This window comes from Ambystoma mexicanum, chromosome 6q, assembly GCF_040938575.1.
Source record: "Ambystoma mexicanum isolate Mex_15411 chromosome 6q, UKY_AmexF1_1, whole genome shotgun sequence".
NCBI lineage: Eukaryota > Metazoa > Chordata > Amphibia > Caudata > Ambystomatidae > Ambystoma > Ambystoma mexicanum.
This window is the reverse complement of record NC_090937.1, coordinates 282,080,827-282,100,695: the sequence shown is the minus strand read 5'-3', so window position 1 is coordinate 282,100,695 and position 19,869 is coordinate 282,080,827. Positions and strand designations below refer to the sequence as shown.

General features: G+C 46.6%; 1 protein-coding gene across 4 annotated transcripts in view; it reads right to left on the bottom strand.

Annotated features, from left to right (window-relative positions):
* The window catches only part of HACD4 (3-hydroxyacyl-CoA dehydratase 4), a 335,173-nt gene that overhangs the window by 106,841 nt on the left and 208,463 nt on the right, over positions 1-19,869 (bottom strand). For all 4 annotated transcript variants that reach the window (XM_069630757.1, XM_069630758.1, XM_069630759.1 and 1 more), the window contains one exon: positions 7,203-7,315. In XM_069630757.1, coding sequence (XP_069486858.1) covers positions 7,203-7,315 — 113 coding nt within the window. The remainder of the gene's footprint in view (positions 1-7,202; positions 7,316-19,869) is intronic.

Below are 19,869 nucleotides of genomic sequence, written 5' to 3'. Positions count from 1 at the left end.
AGCCAATCATCCAGGTAGGGGTAGACATGAATCCCCCCTCTCCTGAGACTTAGCTGCCACCAATGCCATCAGTTTGGTGAATACCCTCCGGCGGAGGTCAGCTCAAATGGCAGAACTCGAAACTGATAATCGGAACCGCAAACGGCGAACCTCAGCTAATTTCTGTGCTTGAGATGGATTGCCACATGACAATAAGCATCCTGAAGGTCCAATGACACCATCCAATCCTGGAGCTAGAGGGCCTGAAGGACCTGAGAAAGTGTGACCATCTTGCACTTGTCCTTCCTGGGTTACTTGTTCAAGTATCTCAAGTCAAGATGGGTCTCCGTCCTTCTTGAGGATTAGGAAATATGGAGAATACCATCCTTTGTTCCTCTCCATTACAGGTAATGGCTCTATAGCACATTTGTCTAGCAGGCTCAACATTTCCTGCTTTCCCAGTGGATGATTCTGAGGTCTCTGAATGAAGGGGAGGTAGTAACTCTGGGCTATGGTTTCTAATACCCAAGCATCTGAAGTAATGCCTCGCCATTTTTTCAGATGCTGTGACAGTCTGCCTTTCACAGGCTGTCGTGAGTCAAGACTGCAGAGAGGTTTTCAGGTGGCTGAATCAGCGGCTGATGGTAAAGATGCTGCTGCTTGGGCGGGCTTTGCACCTTTCCCTCATCCACCACTAGGGAATCTTCTTTGGCCGCTTTGACCAGCCATTCCTCTCACTCTTCCAACTGAGGAGTAGCAGCAAAAGGATCTAACCCTCCAAGAAGTCCACTCGGGTGAAAAGGCTGAGGCTGCCTGATGGCGGCACTTGGAGACTTGGCTGCTGCCTTCGAGGTCTGCAGCATCTCAAGGCTTGCTGCCAAAAAGATGAGACTCGTCAAAAGGCATATTAAGAAGTCTAGACTGCATGTCTGGTGCAAATCCAAACTTCCTTAACCAAGCAAACCTGCGTATCACGGTGCTTGCCGCCATGGCTCGGCTGATACTGTCAGCAGAATCCAAATCTGATTGTAGAGACTCACACATGGCCGCTTTCCCATCTTTTACAATGGCCAGGAAGCTGTCTCTTTCTTCCCTTTCGGGAATATGTTCAGCCGACATAGATATACAGTACCATAGGGTGAAGGTCAATTTTACAAGGGCACATGTAGAGTTGGCAGACTTGAGAGCCATGCTCCCGGCAGAAAAGACTTTCCTTGACCAGGCATCTATACACTTATTATCCCGATCTGGTGGAATGGTCAGATAGGCAGCTTACTTAGAGGTAGCGGTTGCTGCTTGGGGTCACTGCTTGACAGCCTATATTTCTTACTCAAATTTTTATTGACTGCTGGACTTGATTCTGGTGCTTCCCATATTGCACTTAATTTTTTGTAGCTCTACATGAAATGGTATGATTGTATCCCTTTGAGGACCTTTGTCCAGGATATCCGTGAGGTCCTACTGTTCGAATGGGAGGGCAGGCCTGCTCCATCCCATAAATCAATAACCCCGGTCATTAATTGCCTGTAAGAGGCATCTGCATGATCATCTGAGTTTAGCTTGCTAAAATCCAATTCTGGAGAGTTGTCCACCCCACTGGCCATTTGTAAATTAACACGCAGGTCCTGCAACCTAGATTCCTCTGATGTAAAACTTTCAGGAACATTAGGTGTGCCATATTGTAATCCAAAAGGTGGATCATTGTCATCTGAAGACTCATTGTCTTCATAAATCGATGTGAGAGATTTAAAAAAATCCTTTCTTGGCAATGGTGTAAAGGATTTTTGAAGGTTTGGTAAAGGTGTCGATGGCTGCAATGGTTTCGTGCCAGATGCCGATGGAGTCGTCGCCAAACTTGATTTTGGCACCAATGCCTTTGATGAAGACGTCTTGGGTGTCGATGGTTTTGACGTCAACTTGTCTGTGGACTTTGTCTGTGGTGAACTTCAATGACTCAACAGAGTCTTCAATGATTTTTCATTGTGTCGAGGCCTCGACGGCTCTCGATAAAATTCTGCCCTTTGTCCCAGGCTCGAGGGCGTGCAGGATTTGGCTCGTGCTCTTCCCTTACTGGCTTCAGAAGGCACAGTAGGAGCATGGCCTACTTGTTTCAAGGGCTTCTGAAATAGTGTTTGTATTTCCTGCCTTAGTGATTCCCATTCAGTCTAAGTAGAGGCTTTAGTAGGGCAAGATATATAGATGAGTCGGACGAGGAAGACGAAGTAGGCAATATATGATGCCTTTTCTTCGATTTTTTCAATGATGATGTAGTCTTGGCATTTCTTAAACCTGGTCTTTGGGGTTGTCGGAGCCAAAGACAGACATCTTTCACAATTACAAAGTAATAAAATGAAGCGCGCCGTAGTTCACGAAGTGATGGCTTACTCAGAAAAACGGAACTGAAGCCAACGGGCGCTGCGCGTTCCATATATACCTTTGATGACGGCATCCTCGTGACGGAGGCCCTTGAGGGATATTGTGTCGACCGCATCGATGCACAGCTGTCGAAAAAAAAAATCTGAAGCAGCTGATGCTGGATATAGGAGATATCATAGATGAGGAATACGTGGGAGGACACCATCCATTCGAAAAGAACACTCTCAGAATTCTGTATGATGGGCATCAAAACTCGTTGGGGAGCAGTCCATCCCATTTTCTAATATATACAAAGCTCAATAATGTACCCCCGAAGCAGCAGAGTCTAACATCTGCACACCAGAAGAACAGGAAAAAGGCCCACATGACACAGGAGCTGGGAGTGGGAGAAGGCAACAATAAGTAAGAGTAATGATCCCTCTATAAACTCAGCTTGAGTTCCTCCCAAATGTACAGCATACCCATAACGGCTCAGGCTGGAACTTGAATCTCAAGATATATGTAAGGACATGGGGGTGACTCTGGGGGCAACTGTTATCCATGGATTCCAAGTATACCTTGCACTCAACTAGGGAAATGTTTCTTCTTTAGGCAACTGTTATCCACACAGATTCAGTGCCACTTTGGGAGCACCTCTTAACCTCACAGATGCAAGGTCATTCTAAGGGGAACTTATAGTCTCATATATGTGTTGTCGTCTCCCTAGCACCCCTGGAGGAAGGGCGGACTTGTTAGAATGGCCCGTGATCGTGGTTTCCGCTTACCAGAGCATGAAAAGAAAAAACAAAAATGAAATGCCTTCATTGAAAAATGCCCACCATCTGGTTGGTCTGGCCTCCATCTATCAAGGAAGATTTTTGGCTCTGGTGTATGCTCACTTAGAATCTGTATGTCCGAAAACACGAGTATGGTCAACGGGCAGTCACCCGTGCGGTAAGTTTAGTGGAGGTATTGTGAGCACGCTGTCTTTGACATTTAATTTCCTTCTTGGGCAGAATGTCTGTGACCTCAGTGCATGCTATGGGCATGCCTATGTCACTTCCTCTTGGCCGGAACTGAGGCAGGGGTTTGCAGGAACACCCCTGCCCCTTGATCCTTTCATCGCCGCCCAATCTAGCTTCCAACCATGGCACGCTTACAAGGGGAGCAGCAGCGGTGCGCCCATTGTGGCTGCCAATGCCTCCCATTAAGCTGGGGGTTGCCCCCCCTCAGCCGCTTCTGAGAGTACTGATAAGTTGATGAGTCTCTGTCCAAAACTCCGAAAAAGACATCTCTATAAAGGTAAAAAGGGCAAAAGAAATAAGTGCATGGAAGGCTCTGTGCTAGTCAGTGATAGGGTCTTTCCCTTAGGCAAGGTTCAACAAGTGTTCATAGCAAAAGAAAACTTCCATAACACAAGGTCACTCACAGGTCCTTTGCCAGCTCTCCATACCTGAGACCTCTTTGCTCTGAAGAATGATGTACATGCTAATCAGGTGGTCATACATTTCTTCTCGATTTGTTGAGGGTGGATTTTCAGGCCGTTGCCATTATAGCCCCCTGTGAAGGGCATATTCCCGCTATATTTGGTGAATCTCCTGTAGGATCCTGTTAAAGGTTAGAGTCTCTTCTTTATCCTTTGCACCCAGGCTCCACCTCAGGGAACACCCCCTGCTCTTGCCTATGCCAGGGAGCCACCAGATCAGTAGTCCACGGCTCCTCACTAGTGAGCAGGTGTGTTTAGTATTGCTGGTGGGCTTACCAATTCCACCTGACTGGTTTGGCGCTACTAGCTAGCCCTCTTGGTTGCTGTTTTGGGGCCTTTAGGCCTAGGTCACACCAGCTCTCTGTATCACTTTAACTAGGTTTCCAACAGTCTCTGCTAGGTCATCTAGGCCTTTCTCCATTATAAGACCAACTGGCTCCAACTATGGTACTCTGTCTATCCCTTCTCTAATAAATGCCTTCCTCCCACTGGTAGATGTCTTTCTGTTTGTTCTCCGCCCCCTCTTCCCTGTACAGTTGTTCTCCTTTCCTTCTTCCAGTCTCCCTCCTTGCTCTTGATCTCGCCCTCCTTGGGCCATTCCTCTCCCTGCTACTCTCACTCTCGTCATCTGCCTTCAAACTCACAAACTTTGGTTTCAGCCTCATCTGTTTTTACAATGGAGTAACTTTGCTGAAAATGTTGGGGAGGATATGACATTTCAATAAAAGGGGCCCCTGCCAAATGATTTGGACAAAATTGTGTGACACAAAAGCTGGGTATTGACAAACACCCTTGTTACCCCTAAAACTATGTCCATGCATTTTGATACCCTTTTTCTTGCAGCATTTGAGTCTGTGCATGGGAGCACCTGTGTGTGATAATAGCCAAAGCCATCTGCTTGGCTGAAGTCTGCGCTTTGGGTTAAGGGCAGAGGCATTGCTAGGGGAGGGGGAGGGTGGAGGGGGCTATGGCCCTGAGTCTTTTGGTTGTAGCCTTGGATAGAAGCTCAGGGGCTACAACCAAAAGGCTAGCTAGCCCCGAGTCCTGACAGTCCCGACATTAGCATAGTCCCAGATCTTTTCCAGACATAGCAACGCCCCTGGTTAAGGGAGGAGGGGGCTCACAGAATCTTAATGACAGGGAGTTGTCTGCTACTCTTGGGGTCTGACAGTGCACCCGCCCATAAACCTCAGAAATCTCAAACACTGGTACATCCTTCTAAGGCCCATTGCATAATACATGCTTGGAGTCCCGGAAAAGGGTAGAAGTCCTCGGGAATCGCACTTGTTCCATGTCGACTTTATTTAGCAGGTGTCCTCTACCAAGGTCCCTCCAATCCCTCCTCCAAGTTTAAACAATGTGACTCTGTCACAACTCGTTGGCAAAATCTTGCAGTATGGAACTCGCAGTGGAAACATGTCTGGAAGTCAGCAACTGTATGGAAGAAGACAATCATGGGTCCGGTGGTAACCCTGCCGGTGTTACCGGCAGGTTGCCGCCGGACCTGTAATGATTTACCGGCACCTGACTTCCCAGTAACACTGGGGGATTACAACCCCGGCAGACTGGAAAGTCAGGCACCAGTAAATTGTAAGTCCCCATTCCCATGCACCAGCACCGTTAAGAACGGTGCCAGTGCTTCTGTGAAAACTCTGCAGGCGGGTGCCGTACCGCCCGGCAGGTCTGACCTCCCAGGCAGGACAGCAGCCACCTGCAGAGCTGTAGTGTGCCGGTCCGAAAACAACAGTGCCGGTAGGCTTACCGGCACTGTTGTTTCCGGACCGGCACACTTGGAATGAGGCCCAATATCTACCTATCACACTGGACTTGTTTCGCTTCACTCTTTTAGAGGAGACACTGCATGGATGGACTACCACACCCAGCTTCTCGAATAAACTGGGCTCTCCTGGAACCTATCTTTAAAGGGTCACTGCAGTCTCTGGCTGATGCTAGGGGAATGATGCCACTGTTAATTTATCTAAGTCAGAGAAGAGCAGGGGAAACGCTATTTCCAAAGAGCCACCAGACAGCCTTGACCCTTACTTCCTATCTCAGATTCCACGTGAGAAAAACTGTTTAAATATGTTCCAAGACTGTACAGGAGACACATATAATTATTTTAGTGTACCCCCCCCCACTTTCCCGCCCACAGACGGTGATTACATTACTACCTACCAGATGAAAGTCATGATTCTCTCACTGTGTGTGAATCGTATGCTGGGAAGGGGACACAATCTTCCTGCAACCCCCCAGCGCTTCAGAATAAGGTAAAGGCTGCCACAGGTACTCTAAGAGACCGGGTGAGGGGGGCTGCCTTAAATGCTTCTGCATTATTACAGTATTGTCTGCTTCAAAGGTGCAGTGCACATGCAGGAATAGCAGCCATCTTAGATATTAGTAGTCATACTGTGGCAATAAAGCTTAAATGTAGCGCAGCAGTCAGCAGCCCAGGCTTAAGCCGCGAACATGAGCAAAGGAATAGGTTGTATCCCAGGCACTGATGAGAAAGGCCAGAGTTGCACAGATCCATAAACCATTAATTGTCCTAAAATGTTGCCAACCTTCGCGCCCTGGGAAGAATGTGCCCTGCAAGGCCATGGGAGGAGGGCTGAGTGTCTGTGAACAACACAGTCCCATGAGAAGGAGGGCACGGGCCTCCAACCCCCACCATTCCCAACTCTATGTTATAGCACCTAAATACCCTGGCTTTAGGACCCCTGAATTCCAATATACCGGCCAGACCCAGACCACTGATCATAAACCTGCTGGACCCTCCGATCGATCAAAAAGATCAGAAAGCAGGGCATGTGTGAGTTAGTATGACCTCGGCTTTCCCCCACACCCTTGTCTGCTTGTACCAGGTGCACTGCTTCATAGATAGAGATGTGTTGTTTATTTTGCAAAGTAACTGCCTATTACTCAGCTAGCGACTGATGACGAATGCAGCATCCCCCACATGGAAGAAGATGGATGGATGGGCTGGGACCAATGGCCTAGCATCCCCTTTGGAGCAGGTGACCTATGTGTAGGGTCCCACCAACCAGCTGCATGTGTTTTTACTGTATGTAATGATGTCACTGATTACGCTGTATACCTTTATAATCTACTACACATGCAGATTTTGGCAGAACGTTCGGCGGCAGCAGGTTCTTTTGTTGGCGATTTTCCTTTTGTATGGAAATAAAACTTGGTATCCTTGCAAGAGGTGTATTGGGCCTTTTTCTCTAAGGGTTGTATTTCTTCTGGTGTGAGCGTCTAGGGGCTTTCCTACACCTATAAAGTTTTTAATACACATGTGCTCTTCAGCCATGTATCATAGAAGAAAGAATAAATACAACTTTTTGCAAGGCATGACATCATGCATGTGCCCTGGTTTCCTCACCTTGTCACATCCCATAGATTCCAGAGGAAAAACAGGATGCATACAACATATTTGCCCTGGACCTCTTCCTGACTAGTGATGACGACAAACAAAATGATCAGCCTCTCTGTGACCTGAAAAATAAACAATGACAAAAAACTTTACTTCGTTGACTTTTGACATGCATCTTATATCTTGGTTCATGGCTCCATGGCTCCCAGAAGCATGTGCTTATATGTGCAATAATCGAGCAGCAATAACCGATGGCAAAACACAATTCTGCTATTAATTAATCAGAAAATAAAACCGGTATGTCACTAGACGATCATGTCCAGTTACATGCATGCATGTTTATTGTTTTTAATTTACTGTGTGAGAGCCGCTTGTTTAGCAGTTCCTCGTGCACCTGCATCTGGGACAGCACAGGAACCAATGGCTCAAATTCTGACCCTTGGGAGGCGCTGCATCTAAACGATATGGTCTGAACACACAGAAGTCGCACATCATGGTTCTTAACATTTTAAGCACTGCCCCAATGTCAAGGTCTCAACTCTCTATAAACAAACCACTTATAAAATGAATTTTCAAATCACACCAACGTTTTAACAAGCACTGGCAAAGATGAAGTGTTTGGCTCTTCTTAAGGCACCCCACATTCATTTAGCTTTAACATTTCATATTTTATAAATTGTCCTTTTCTGCAAATGAGCCACAAATAATGAATAAACTGTTGCTGCTAGTCTTGACATGATATGATATAAGTCATTTGTAACGTGCCTGTACACAAGTGTTTCTAGGTGTGACAAGACAGGGAAAGGAAGACAAAAGAGGACAAAACAACAATCTTACTAGGCCTTGTGTCATTCAGATCGTGCAAGTGCGGGGTAGAGGTAAGGGGAGAAGTGCCAAGGGGGGAGGGGAGAGTGCAAGGAATTCATAAGTGCTGCCAGGGAGGTGGCTCATAAGTGCAGATAGTCATCGGACTATAGGGTTGCAGATACAGTCCCTAAGTGGTTGGGAGGCAGTGCAAGGGCAACTGGTCATGCTGGAGCCTGGTCCCATAGGTTCAGTGGGTGGCCAGGTAACCAGAATGCGCAGCAGATAGGGACGTCAGCAAGGAAGAGGGAGAGAGAACGCAGAAGCGAAAAGGAAGGTCTTGAGTTGCTTCCTAGGTGGTCCTGCTCAAGTTTGAGAGAGGCAGGGGGGCTGTTCCAGAGGAAAGCCCCAGCCGAGGACAGAGATCTGCCCACCACTCTCTGCTTGGAGAAGCATCTGACCCTTATAGAGTTGGACGTGGATGAACGGAGGGCTCAAGAGGGAAGATGCTTAGGAAGAGAAAGTTGGATGTAGTGTGGTCCCAGGCCCCAGAAAGCCTTGTGGACGATGCAGAGGGTCTTGAACTTGATCTTTGCAGCCACAGGGAGACAGTCGAAAGATTTCAGGACTGGAGAGATAGGATCCCTGTGCTTGAGGCCATGGACAAGTCTTGCAATCCTGATCTGGACTAGTTGTAGAGGGCGAAGAGTAGAGGCAGCAGATTTAGAAAGAGGATGTTGCAGTAGTCCATCCTAGAGAGGACCAGGGCTCTGGAGACATTGAGCTGCTGGGGGAAAGTGAGAAAAGGAAGAATACCTCTGAGGAGGTGCAGTTGATAGTGTGACTTCTTAGAGACGTCAGAGATGTGAGGAGAGGAGAGGGTGGAGTCGAAAATGACACCAAGGCACTTAGCCTCACAGGAAAGTGCAGATAGAGGGGCCAGAGTAGGCGGCCAGAGGGAGAGAGGGAAGGGCAATCCCAATGAGGAGGATCCCTTACTGGTATTCATGCAGAGATTGTTGGAAGCACATAATTCCTGAATTGCGGACAGACAGTCAGGTATGAGAGAAAGAGCAGAAGAGGCTAAGGGGAGCCCGAAGGAGAGCTGGGTGTCATCCACATAACACTGAAAGTTAGAACAGAAGGTAGAGATGCGGTGGGCAAGAGGGGCCAGGTAGTGGTTAAAGAACCAGGGAGAGAGGCTAGGCCCCTGGAGGACACCACATGTAGAGAGAGAGATAGAAGAGAGGAAAGACCCAAGTTAGACCTGGGAGGGTCGATCTGAGAGAAAAGAGGTCAACCAGGCTAGGGCCTGCCCAGAGATGCCCAGGTTGTCATGGAGAAGATTGAGCAGGATGGCGTGGTTGACTGTGTCAAAAGCAAAGGATAGATCAAGGAGAATGAGGACAGAAGGATAGATTGTTCTATAAAATAAAACTGAGACCAGCTAAGTACTTTAATTTTGATGTAGGGCTGTGTGCTGTATTGCCTAGAAATGAAGTGACTTGGTATATGTTTTATTACAACAGATGGTGATTGGTATTTGGGGCATTCAGAACTTTAAATAGTTGAAAGTAGTACATTTTGTTGATGCTATACCATGGTTAAAAGTTGGTGCAGTTTACTGATAAACTATGATGTGAGCATGTAGTACAAATTGTATCCTAACCATGAGATGAAAGGCGGAGGATACAAATAAAAACGATTTAATTGAGTGTGTATATCACGCTTAATGCCAGAGACCAACCTCTAAGAACAGGACGGGATTCAAACCTGTGTCGTTCGGCGTTGTCTTGCATCCAATATAATTGCGTTACCGCTGAGCTATCCTCCAGGCTCAATAAATATATGCACAGCACATTAAACATTAAAGGGCTCAGTCATAAGAGGAGGGGCAGTGGTAATATTGGGAGAGGGCTCAATTAATCATTCTTTGCTTTATTTTGGAATACAATGCAATCAAATCAGATGCATAGATATTGATGCAACTCTAACAATTAAAATGAGGGAATCTGCTTAATCTGAACCAATTATTACCCAATGTCTTAAAACTATTTAATGAAGACCGCACTAACAAAGAGAAGACTCTTATAGTACAGCGGAAATTCATCATACATGTTATAAAAACATGAACCTTGTCATACCACTATAAAAATTCAATCTCTCTTGGCGGTGGCTTGCAGTTTTTATCAGTACGCTTGTCTTTGTCTTTAGGTTACAGGTTTCGCAAACTTCACAGAACTAGTTGTGGATGCTCCATCATGGGGACCCTATGGGGTTTGTGGGCTGTAGGTTGGCAAATGTCCATGGGCTTCAGCAGGCAGATAGAAGAATGGCTGGGCCCCAGGTGGCAGGCCTTGGGGCATGCTTATCGAGTGACTGTCTCACTGCAAAAAGGTCTTGGTCCTGAGGTTACTTTACCCTCCTCTCTGTCACTGCCATAACCTCCTTGCTGGTGAAGCAGCACTGCCGTGTTCCTCCTCCCACCACTACAATATGCCCTCAACCGCCTCATCCAATTGAACCTCCATGGTCTCACTGGCTAGTAATGAACCCTGTCCTCCCGCCTCTGACTCTTGATGATCCAGTCCTATATCCCCCTTCAGCCACTCAGCCTATCATTCTCTCTGCAAAGTGATGTCCTGCTTTCTCTTCAAACACTGCTCCCTTCCAGCCTCCTCACAACACTTCTCTCAATAACTCACTCCATCAAACCTCACCAATTGTTCTACACAGATGGTAAGAGCTCTCTATCAGTATAACTTGTCCCCTTCAGGTTCCTTCCTCTAACACTTCGCTCTCGCCTCACAATGTTTCTCTTCCACCTTTACTCCTTAGTCAGCGTTTTCTCCCAGTGCTGGACCTCAACCACTATGGCTTCTTGATAATCTCTCAGACTCCTGCACTACCATCTCCATTAGCTCCTCTTCTTCTCTTATTGTTGGTGGGTCCGGGTCTACAAACCACTTGCCCTAGTCTCCCAGTCTTCCTCTGCATCTTGCCTCAAAACAGTTCTACTTTTCTATTGCTCCCTCCTGGTGACGGCCCTCATACTCAACCATTCTCTCCCAGATGGTAACAACTCTTCCTTCCCCCAAACAATTCTCTATCTGGTGGTAAATCCTCCCTTCTCTCTCCCTCCAATCTTCTCTAGAATATTCTCCTCTCAGTATTCTCCTCTTCTCTATTCGCCGACAAGCGATTTCCTCAAACTGCAACTCTGATACTCCCCATATTCTCTGTAATCTGGTTTTTATAGTTTGGAATCTCCTCCGCTTGGGTGGTGCTCAGGGATATGAGTTGAACTTGTGTAGTGTTAGTAGGCCTGTACTGAGGCTATGGTAAGTCAGCTACCACATTGGACTCTAAAGTTGTCTTGGATATGTCTGAGTTCGCGACGCCGCCCCATTGAAGGCGTGCTAACATTGCTTGCTCTGAACTGAGTCCTTCTGTTTCCACAGCATGTAAATTAAAAGCCAGGGACACCTCTGGTAAGGAAATAAGCAGTTTTTTGTAGCATTAAAGTTTTTGTCATAGGGAAATGGCAACATTGTAATACCTGCAACACTAGTGTGGGTGGCAGAACTGTGCTAGTTTGTTTTGACCATTGCACTAATAATATGTGTAGGTTTCATTTAATTTGTCTAGCACAACTTTGCATCTGCTGGACTCTGTGGTCTCAGCAAGTCTGATTCATTCGCATGAATGTTTACTTCAGGAGCTGTGCCAAGGAAAAACATGTATTTCCACAGTCGCCAGTGAATTCAAAACACTGCAATTCTGTTTCCTTAAAGAGTCTTGTATTAATTCCTATGGTGGATCTTTGAGTCTGGCTAGGGGGATACAATAGCTCTCTAAGAACCCCAGTATTATGAATAGAGGGGGCATCAAGGGTTTTGTACCGAACCTCCTTACCTTGTTTGTGACTGTAAGTGGGGTAGTGCTCCTCTGACTAATCCTGTCTAGTAAAGAGACCCAGTGGGTGTGATCTGGGGGATCACCCATATATCCTCACTGGGCCCTGCATCTGCAAGCTTGGGGTGGTCACCAGGCCCTTTGCATGCTCCCCTATAGCCGTCTCCAACCCAAAGCTGCCGGGTTGAGAGGCTGCAGTAAATTCCATATGGGACCCAGGAACTGTGCTTTGGTACCCCCACCAAACTTTGGTCATGTGTATCATGAGGATCCTTTGTTTGACCAATCCCCAAAGTTCCCAGCTTGAAGTCCATTTGGTGATCGAGACAGCACTCCTTCTGGCGGAGTGGTCAGCGAACAAACTAGGAAAGCGGACATCAGTTATGGAGCCAGGTAACCTGTGGGGAGATGTTCTGTGGATCCAAAGGTAGAACCAGTCCATTACAACATGGAGCCTCGTGGACGTTGAAGGAATGGCCATCAGCATCTTCAAAGTCTCAGGCTCACCATGGAACTAACCCCCTTCAGGTCATTGATAGAGACGGGATGCATAAAAAAAGTGCTCTTACAAGCATGCAAGAGATCGATACTGGGTGAGCAACATAGAGCCAGCGGGAGAGCCACTACAAAGAAGCAACACTGTAAGGAGTGGAAGCAGAGAAACGGAATGATGAGCAAGCAGACAAGAGAGCGGTGAGACTGCAGAGCTGTTCGCAGCGGATAGAGGGTTGTGAAGGATGGCTGACTGAGAGAGGCTCCTTAAAACCCTCCATTCAATAGTGAGCTCTGCACTATATATCTAGAATCCCCAGTGCCCAGGGTGAACTGTGGCACCATATCCCCGAAGACACTGTGGGAAAAGCTGAATAATTAACTAGGTACTATATCCCTGAAAGCCACAGTGCTAGATGCAGAGCGAGCTGGGAACTAGTTCTATGAATGAACGGTGAGATATGACACAGTGAGTTGGGTTCTTTAGCATCGAACAGGGGGCTGTATCCCTTGAGGAACGGTGTGAGGTGCAGAGCGCAAGGTACAGAGGGCAAAGCCCCTAGTCCTGGAAACACTGTGTGATGGTATGCATAGTAAGCTAGACGCTATATGCATGGAAGTCATAGTTGTAGCAAGAATGTGTGAGAAGATGGAGACAACAGTGACTTGGGAATTAGATCCCTGGATGCAAAGTCAAGAAGCATGCTGGGAGTTGTATCCCAGAGACTGAGAAGCAAAGCAGCATGCTGTGCGGCATGTATAGCTGAGACGTATAAAGAAGGGTGCTGGGCGCTATAAGACTAAGACAGAGGGGGGCGATACTTGATGAAGAGTCCCCGGGTGGAGGGCGGGTTCATGGCACTAGTCGTTTCCCTAAGTTTAGCAATCCTGGATCTTCCACAAGTAACGTTCTAGCCGTTATATCCCCAAGATGGATAGGGAAGTTAGTGGATACAGAATAGTGGATCCCTGTCAGAAAGGGTACTTACTCCCTTAGACCTACTTATGTTCCCTGTAGCTTAGGATCATGAGACTGAGTTAAGTGATTTGTATGTTAACACCTCATGGTCCCATAACATAACATTACAAACCATCCTGACAATATTAATAAAGAAGCTTAAGACTTTAACCTATGCGGTCTTGTGTGTTTTCCGGTCACCCCAGAGCTAGGTCCACATGTAAAATCTGTAGTACCATGGTTCTACTGATAAAGGCTTTGTCACCCACAATCTCTGCCTTCAGTTCAGACCCTGTCAAAACACTCATTCACAATCAAATATACAATTCCACGAGTTCCATTATCTTAGCACACACCCACCCACACACACACACAGTTTTGAAAAATCCTAGCAGTCAGTGTGATGGAGCCAATCTCTCTATGCTATGTACTCAAGCAGTAGGTCTTTTACTGATTTTGTGTACATTTCAAACAACACCGAATACAGCACTGTATAACTGGATCTCTAAAATAAACTTGTCTGGGATGTGGTGATGTTCGAAGCTCCGGGGTTGCTCAGAAGAAGCTTCCTCTCAGTTCCAGTGCCTTTTCACGTCCTTGTGCAACTCTACTGAAACATGATGTCAAGTATCGAGTTAGGACGAGCAATGGCAGGCACCAGCAAGGGAGCTGGCAACCCATGGCTCAGCAAGGAACGCGGAAGTGGAAGCGCGGCTCGAGGACTTCCGCATTCACTTCTGCGTTCTCTGCATGGAGCTAGAGCCAGAGCATTTCCGAAAGTGGAAATCAAACTGATGGCATCTGGCAGCTGCTGGTGGCAGGACGTGGGGCAAATCTTGAGGCTGTTGTATCTGCTTCCCCCGGAGCCTGAAATTGATGGAAACCTCACTATACAGCTTCCATGACGCATATTATAGGCATTTGCCATCAGCATCTATGCACTCCTTCACACTCCCAGCCGAATGCTGGAAAGTGAAAGGCACGTACAGGGGAAAGTGTGGGGTTTGCAGAGGGGAGAGTGCGGACCAGTGTATTTCCTGTGGTTTCAGTCTTGATAAACTGGGAAGAGCAGTAAAACCTTGAAATTCAGAGCGCTTTCCTACTAAAATAAGAATAGTCCTCTCTGAAACTGGTGCTTATTGGTTGCTACTGGTTTGTGTCGTATTGCCCCCGTGAAACCCTGTGCTTTATTAATATAGAGCTGTCATAAGACAAGCACCACTGATGTGCAACAGTGCAAATGAATTGAAGTCATTTTCTAGGTAATGTGGCCTTTTATAACTACCTAGGACTCACATGGGCCTCATTACAAGTCCGCCGGTCTGGAAATATGGGTGCCGGTAGCAACGTACCGGCACCCTTTCCAGATCGGCCGACTACATACAACTCTGCTTTCCTGGGCCTGTGCACCCGGCAGGTCTGACATGCCGGGCGCCAGAGGCGTAGCCAGGATTGTCTAACAAGTGGGGCCTGAAGCTAAGGTAGTTGGGCCCACGGCAGTGACATTAACATCGATAAATGCCCACACAGTGCTGCTGAGTAGGCATTTACAGGTTTTGGGTGGGCCTTGCCCGCTCAGGCCCTACCCTGTCTACACCTCTGCTGGGCGCAAAGGTCCCGGAAAGCAGAGTTGCCTCGGAAGCACCGGCACCGTTACCAACGGTGCTGGTGCTTCTGAGTCCCCATTCCTGTGGAGTTCGATAGGGGACTAACATTTTCCAGCGCTGGACTTCCCGATCCGCCGGGACTTGTGGCACCGGGATATCAGGTGCCGGAAACAGTGTTACGGTCCAGCGGCAACCCGCTGGCCAAACTTATAATGAGAGGAAACTCAGCCCAGTTTGCCAAATACCGTTTACTTGTCCTCCTGTTTGGCAGCTTTATAGCACTAAGTAGACAGTGCTTCCTGAAAGCAATTGAAAAGCAGCAGGTACATAGAGGGACGGAATTGAAATTAAACAAATGCAAAGAACAAGTAATAACCCTTCGGTTATAGCAAAAAGGACACTTTTGGCGAAGGAAGGGAACATCATTTGACCCAGCCTTTCCTTCGCTGGGTGTTTATAAGCGGAAAGCTGCGATCTAATAGGGCTGAGGAAAATGCACTTCTCAACGAAAATGACAATATCACTACTACGATCTTGCAGCTATTATCATTGACTCAATGATCCCCATTTCTGTGTACCTCACAATATGATCATGTTTCCAGCCAGCACAGCGAGACAGACATACTGCTTAGAATCCTTTGGGGGAATCCTCAGAAGATTAGGTGGAATCTATTGATGGTGATCTAGTAGCTGCATCAATGGGAAAGGGCAATGCGGACCACCACCATTCCTGAGAGTCACCAAGTCACGGTAAACCTTGTGGGAAATTGCATGTTTTAATTAGAGGTGATCTGGGCCATTGCTGAATAGGGTTTGCAACCCCACCTTCAAACGCTCAGTCAAAATGAGAGAACTGCGACACCATGAGTGGTCTGCAAAATAAGCCTGCTGAGCATAACCTGAGCAATGTCTCAACCTAGTATATGTAGGGAGATTTGTAAAGTGCTACATTTACCAAACGGGTATCATTGTTGGGCGTAGACTAATGGTGCTGTAATTTAATTAGCAAAGTAATAAGTTCAAACTGGCCATAGAGGAGAGATGAAGTGAAAACGGAGGTACCGTCCACCACAGAAAACTAAAACGCTTTCAGTTGTTTTCTAAAAGCGAGTAGCCCTTGCGTTTTCCTCAGAGCAATGTATTGTGAGACAGGCATGGTATCAAAAGAGACTCATTACGAGTCCGGCAGTAACCGAGGCGGTAAAACCGGCTGGTTACCGCCGGACTCGTATTACCATTCCGCCGCCGTGATTCCCGGAATTACCGGGGCATTACAACCCCGGTGACCCGGGAATTCCAGAGGCGGAATGGTGTAAATCCCCATTCCCATTGAGTCCCATAGGACTCAATGGGAATGGGGATCATGGAAACACAGGCACCATCTCGTGATGGTGCCGGTGTTTCCTCGTCCGCCTGCAGGCGGGCGGTGTTAAATGGATTGACGCTTCCGCCTGCAGGAGTCGTGATCATCAGTATGGAAACAACGGTGGCGGCAGGTTTACCGCCACCGTTGTTTCCATACTGGGTGAGTTGTAATGAGGCCGACAGAGTCAAAAGTAACAGTTTGAAAACTTTTATTATCAAACTTCGTGGGGATGGTGTAATGCCTACCTGGCCCTAACTCTAAGGGGATTGTTCCCTCAACTAATGCTACTAAGGGCCGTCGATGTCCGTAAGTCCAAAACCAAAGTTTGTCTGTGTCCACACCTATGCTGGCCCTCACTCTTAAACCAAATGTGATTGGGGATTTTCTTAACGGAACAATGGTGACAAAAAAAAGGATATATAAACCACAGCTGGTTTCAGGTAGTCTTACCAATAGTACTGTTTGCTCAGGTAGGTAATCACCTACAATACATTAGTTCCTGATACAGGTAGAGAACATTGGCCTCCTGTAGCTGACTTCCCTGTGGATAATAGGGGATAGGGAGGTTTGAACGGTGGATTTTCCATTGAAGGAGAATTCATCGTGTTTATTTCATCGTGTTTTGCAGAAAATGTATGTTGGGGGTGGGTTAGGGTAATAAAACAAGGTACCAGGGTTTTTGGGAGGGCTGCGTAGGGTCTCTCTGCACATGCATGTGTGGCAAAATGTCATAAAAAATAAAAAAATAAAATTCGATGAATTCTCCTGCATTGTAAAAAACGTGATGGAATCACATAGAAGCGATAATGATATGATATGATAGGTTATTTATAACACGCTTAAAGGAATGGTTCGCCCAAACATTTTTGTTGCAAAAAAAGATGGGCAATAATAAATAAAAATAGATTGGCACTTTTTTTTAAGTCCCTATGTAAAATTTTGAGCAAATGAAGCTCAACATTTACAAAAGGAAGCACATGGGGGCATCCATTTTGTGAAATCGATGCCCGCCTGTGCTTGCTTTTGCGGCACTAATGAAGGAAAAGCCAGCCAGCTGTAGTAAACAAAGGCTACCACTGGGTGGCTTTTCCTTCATTGGTGCCGGGACTCAGAGGATGCAGACCGGAGACTATAGGCAGAAAAGCTGCAGCTGCATCTCGGTAAGTGCTATTTATTTAAAAAAAAATAAGCACTAGCTGCGTTTTTATTTCTAAGTTTTCCGGGCTGGAGGAGCCCGGAAAACGTAGAAATAAAACCGCAGCTTTAAAAACGTTGGATTTATGTTTGCGGTAGCTTTTGAAGCTACTGCAAACATAAATACAACGTTATTGTGTTTGAAAACGCTGCGGTTTTTCTTTCTAAGTTTCTCAGACTCCTCCGTCTCGGAGGCGCCTGAGAAACTCTCGGGCTCCCCGTGGGGAGCCCGAGAACCCCAAATGGGAAAACAGCTTTAGGCAGAAACACCGCGGCATGGAAACACAACCGCGTTGTGTTTCTGCCTGCCTTGGCTTTCACTTTGGGTCTCCGGTGAGCACCGGAGACCCAAAGTGATAGCCAAGACAGGCAGAAACACAACGCGGTTGTGTTTCAAAAACGCTGCGGTTTTTCTTTCTAAGTTTCTCAGGCTCCTCCGAGCCAGAGGAGCCTGAGAAACTTAGAAAGAAAAACCGCAGCGTTTTCAAACACAATAACATTGTATTTATGTTTGCGGTAGCTTCAAAGCTACCGCAAACATAAATACAACGTTTTTAAAGCTGCAGTTTTATTTCTAAGTTTTCCAAGCTCCTCCAGCCCGGAAAATGTAGAAAAAAAAACGCAGCTAGTGCTTATTTTTTTTTTTAATAAATAGCACTTACCGAGATGCAGCTGCAGCTTTTCTGCCTGTAGTCACCGGTCTGCGTCCTCCGAGTCCCGGCACCAATGAAGGAAAAGCCACCCAGTGGTAGCTTTTGTTTACTACAGCTGGCTGGCTTTTCCTTCATTAGTGCCACAAAAGCACAGGCGGGCATCCATTTCACAAAATGGATGCCCCTATGCACTTGCTTTTGTAAATTTTGAGCTTCAATTGTTCAAAATTTTACATAGGGACTTAAAAAAAAAGTGGCAACCTATTTTTTTTATTATTGCCCATCTTTTTTTGCAATAAAGATTTTTGGCCGAACTATTCCTTTAATACCCAAAGGTTTCTAAGCTTGGACCCAGGGATTGAACCCATGTTGCTCCATGTCGTATTTCTTCAAAGGCGAGCAAGTTGCCCCTGAGCTATCCTCCCAAAACTAGAATCGAGAGCGCTCATGATCCCTTAGTACTGACTTTCACACTGCCTTCTCGTCTTCTCCGTGAAACTCGGGATAGGAAGATTCTAACAATTTCTAACCCTGGTTTTAGAACTCAGTCAAAAGTAAAAGTCAGATAAAAAGAACTTATTCTGCTTTAGCAGTAAATGTGGTTCAATCGAAGGGCAGCTCAGCTTTAGAACCTACTTTGAGGGCTTATTGAGATATTATTGCGCAGCTAGATTGCATCTTACAACCCGAGGTTTCTCACAGGCAGCAAACATTGAGCACCGGGTTGCAGTAGGGAGTGTAAGCAAGCCTAAGATATACCAAGAAGACAACAAAGCATGACCCAGTGATAGTAGTGAATTGTCGACACAGTCGGCAGTCTCCAAAAAGTGAGGCCCAGCTGGGGCACTGCTGGGGCCTCCTGGTCCCACAACACCACGGAAGGAAACATTATTCTGCCACCGCTGCAGCCGCCATGGGAGATGCGCCCGCCATTTTCGAGTCTGGTAAGCTGACAGAAGTGCCAGTCTGCCACAGCTGTGGCTGGCTGGCACTTCTGTGAGTCACTGTAACTTCCTCGTGACCTCTGCGAGTTAGTGTCCTTTTGTTTCCCCCTCCGCATGTCACTGAGGCATCTTTGACCCTCTGCGAACCTGGGACTCAGTGCCATATTTCTGTGTTTATAAAGGATGGCTTGAAAAGTACACAATTCAAACCATATTTAATAAAGTTTTGCCGACGGACAAAGATGCCTCAGACTTTGCCATCGTCAAAGCTTTATAAAAGATGGATTGAATTGTGCATTTTTCAAGCCATCTTTTATAAACATATTATTTTTAAAAAAGATGGCTTGAAAAGTATGCAAACCATAAGGTACGCACACAAATATATAAATGCTATATTTGTGTGTGCGTACCTTACCATGGTTTGTGTACTTTTCAAGCCATCTTGAAGTACACAAACCATATTAAGGTATGCATACAGATATATAAATGCTTACATCCATTTATATATTTGTTTGCGCACCGTACTATGGTTTGTGTACTTTTCAGGCCACGCCCATCCTGTAAGCCATGCTCCCAAATGAGGCCCCTCCCTCGATTTCTTACCCCACTTAAAGCCCTGGTAATGGGCAATAACCAGAGGCAAGATCATTGTAACTCAATGCCTTTGAGCTGTGCAGAGGTGTAGGTGGCCTTTCTTGGGTTAACCAGCCGGAAAGTCCCTGGCCCTGATTTAGGCCCTTTGG